The 3285-nt window shown below is 47.5% G+C and overlaps 1 protein-coding gene across 1 annotated transcript; it reads right to left on the bottom strand.

The window, feature by feature from the left end:
- Nucleotides 1-648: 648 nt before the first annotated feature.
- On the bottom strand, nt 649-1584 carry LOC115468259 (olfactory receptor 52M1-like). Its single transcript, XM_030199823.1, has one exon. The coding sequence runs from the start codon at nt 1582-1584 to the stop codon at nt 649-651; it is 936 nt and encodes a 311-aa protein (XP_030055683.1).
- Nucleotides 1585-3285: the final 1701 nt, after the last annotated feature.

The following is a 3285-nucleotide window of genomic DNA, read 5'->3' as shown; positions in this document are numbered from 1 at the left end:
TGAAGTGCACTGCAGTACCCACTAAAAACTGCTCCAGGGACCTGCATAGTGCTGTGATGGATCTGGGTATGGCATTTGAGGCTGGCATAGAGGCTGGCAAAAAAATGTTTTTTTAATTTGTGTTTTTGGGTGGGAGGGGGTTGGTGACCACTGGGGGAGTAAGGGGAGGTCATCCCCGATTCCCTCCAGTGGTCATCTGGTCAGTTTGGGCACCTTTTCAAGGCTTGGTTGTGAACAAAAAGGGGCCAAGTAAAGTCGGCCAAATGCTCGTCATGGACGCCCTTCTTTTTTCCATTATCGGCTGAGGACGGCCATCTCTTAACTAAGCCCTTGAACTTTGGCCATCTCTCCGACGGAAAGCAGTTGAGGCCAGCCAAAATTGGCTTTCGATTATGCCGATTTGGCTGGCCCTGACAAAAGGCCGCCCTTCTCCAATTTGTATTGGAAGATGGGCGCCCTTCTCTTTCAAAAATAAGCTGGATAGTCACCCGTGAAACTCTCTCCAGTGGGAAGTTTGCAAGTGGTAGTGAGACTCAGTTGTGTAGCCACGTTTGGTGTGCTCACAGGCTGCCACAGAAATCTGCAAATTTAATGTTAATTTGGTCTGAGATTCAAGGAAAACCCAGCAGCATAGTAAATGAACCTGTCTCAGTGAAACATTCTTAATACTTTGTTACGAATCTGCTTGGTTCTCACTCCATATATGAGAGGATTTAACATGGGTGGGACAATAAGATAAAAGTTGGCCAGCAGGATATGGGCATGAGGTGCCACCTCATGGCCAAACCTGTGAGTTAACGATGAGGCTACTATTGGAGTGTAGAATGCAAAGATGACACAGATGTGGGAGCTGCAGGTGCTGAAAGATTTGAGACGGGCTTCCAGGGATGCAAGACCCAAAACAGCTCTGAGAATCATGACATATGATAAAATTATGAACAGTGAATCCATTACCAAAACCAAAAAGCCAATGGTTAATCCGTAGAGGTTATTGATGGCGATATCTCCATACACAAGCCTCACCACAGCCATGTGTTCACAGTAGGAATGAAAAATGACATTACTACTATAATGTGAGAACCTTCCGACAAGGAGGGGTAGAGGGAGAATATAAACCACACCTCTTACCAAAGCCACCATTCCAATCTTGGCAACAACAGACTTGGTTAAGATGGTCATATGTCTCAGAGGCTCACATATGGCAATGTAGCGATCAAAGGCCATGGCCAGGAAAATTCCTGACTCTACGGTGGAAAAGGAATGAATGAAGAACATCTGGACTAGGCAGGCACTAAAATCTATCTCTCTAGATCCCAGCCAGAAGATACTGAGTAATTTAGGCATGGTGGAGGTGGTCAGTACTAGGTCAATCGCTGCTAGCATGCAGAGAAAGAAATACATGGGCGCATGAAGGGTGGGTTCAGTTTTGATAATAAATAGAATGGTGCAATTTCCTATAACCGCAGTGATATACAGAGCACAGAAAGGGATGGAGATCCAGATGTGTGCAGCTTCCAACCCAGGGATGCCAATCAAGATGAACGTAGAAGGGTGGAAGTGGGTGGTGCTGTTGAGCATGGCCATGTTGTGTGTTTGATGTCTTCAGTCTGGATCCATGTCCTTCAATGAAAATAATAGCGTTAGTAAACCCAAGAGTACTTTGACCAATGGACAATACGCATAATATATTTCAGTCATGCAGATTTCATTGACACAACATATTACAGTACTAAAGCTTCTAGTTCCTCAACATGTCCAACAGAGAAACTTCCATTCACACCGTGCTTCTCAGCTCAGCATCTTCCATTAACGTGACGTGGCATTTTAGAAAGAATGTACAAATCAGAACTAAGATGTTCAGATCGAGACACATCAAGCTCTGCTAGGATTTTAGAGCAGGACCTGTTGATGTAGAGCGTATTCTAAGAATGGACGTTTAGGCACTGATGATGTATGGGAGAAGCAGCTATTTTAGTTTAATAAACGTCTAGCATATCAATGGGCATAACATGGCAACATAAACATGTATGTGCTGGGATTTCAGAACATACATGTTTATGTCCCAGCACATACATGTGCATGCTAGCCATTTTAGAAGCATTCATGCTCGTGTTCTCTGATACTATCATAGATCTCAATATCCTTGGCCTCTATTGCTTTTTAGGGGAATATGTGACACTATAGGATTAAGGGGGTGACCTCCCTAATCCCCCCAGTTGAGTACTACACAAAACAAGCCTAACGTCTTGAGGAGCAGGAATAAATCTGGAATGGTGAACTTTTTAGTCATAAACATGCACTCCCCTTGTGAACTGGGAAATGCAGGTTTGGTTTTTCACTCTGTCCTAGTCCCACCTCAAACATGTCCCTTTACCACATGCATGTTTTTTACTTTTGGACGTACACGACATACACGATTCTCTAATGTGGCTGTGCCACATGAACTCTATCTTATCACACATTACTTTGTATTTGTTCACACCGGAGTCTGCGAATGCCTCTCCGGTACTATGTAAGCCACATTGATTTAGATGTGTTTTCCAGAGAAAAAAAAGGAGTGGGTGTCCACTCGGGGGCCCTGAGAAGAGAGGAACTGGAGACCAGGAAAGCAGGCCACAGAGTGAGTGCCTGAGGAACTACTGACTTCAAAATAGAGTTATTTCTGTGTGGCCTGTACCAGTGTGATTTTTGCTACCTTCGGGCTTCTTTTACAAAGCTGCAGGGTCGCCGAGAGACTGGGCTGGGCCCGGGGCAAGGCCGCCCCGGGCCCCCCGCTGCCCCCCCAGGTTGTCGTTGCCACTGCCCCCCCCCTCCGTCCACCACTGGGCCGGGCCCCCCTGAATTAAAATCATAGCGCCTCACCTCGACCTTGCTGCGTGTGAAAGAAGCTCAGCAGCGGCAGTCTGCAGATCACCTCACTTCATGCCTTCCCTCCCTGTGTCCCGCCCTCGAGGAGGCGGGTGGAGGGGGCTGCAGCACCGGGCCCCACTTGGAGGCTCAGGCCCGGGGAATTTTGTCCCCCCCCCCGCCCCCCTTTTGGCGGTCCTGCAAAGCCGTGCTAGCAAATCCCGCCTGGCAAATGAGAGGAAGCCCAAAGGAATTGAACAGGCTTCCTCTCATTTGCCGCACCGAGAATCCACAGTGCGGCTTTGTAAAAGAAGCCCTTTGTATTCCTGCTTGTATTCCAGGCAGCAAGGATGTGCGCGGAGAAGGCGCATGGCTCTGATGTTACTTCCTGTTCCGGGGCAGCAGACTGCCAAAGTCGACAGCTGTGTGCCTGCTTCG

Source organism: Microcaecilia unicolor, chromosome 4 (assembly GCF_901765095.1).
Source record: "Microcaecilia unicolor chromosome 4, aMicUni1.1, whole genome shotgun sequence".
Lineage (NCBI taxonomy): Eukaryota > Metazoa > Chordata > Amphibia > Gymnophiona > Siphonopidae > Microcaecilia > Microcaecilia unicolor.
The sequence above is the reverse complement of the archived record's forward strand: the minus strand, read 5'-3'. Positions and strand labels throughout refer to the sequence as shown.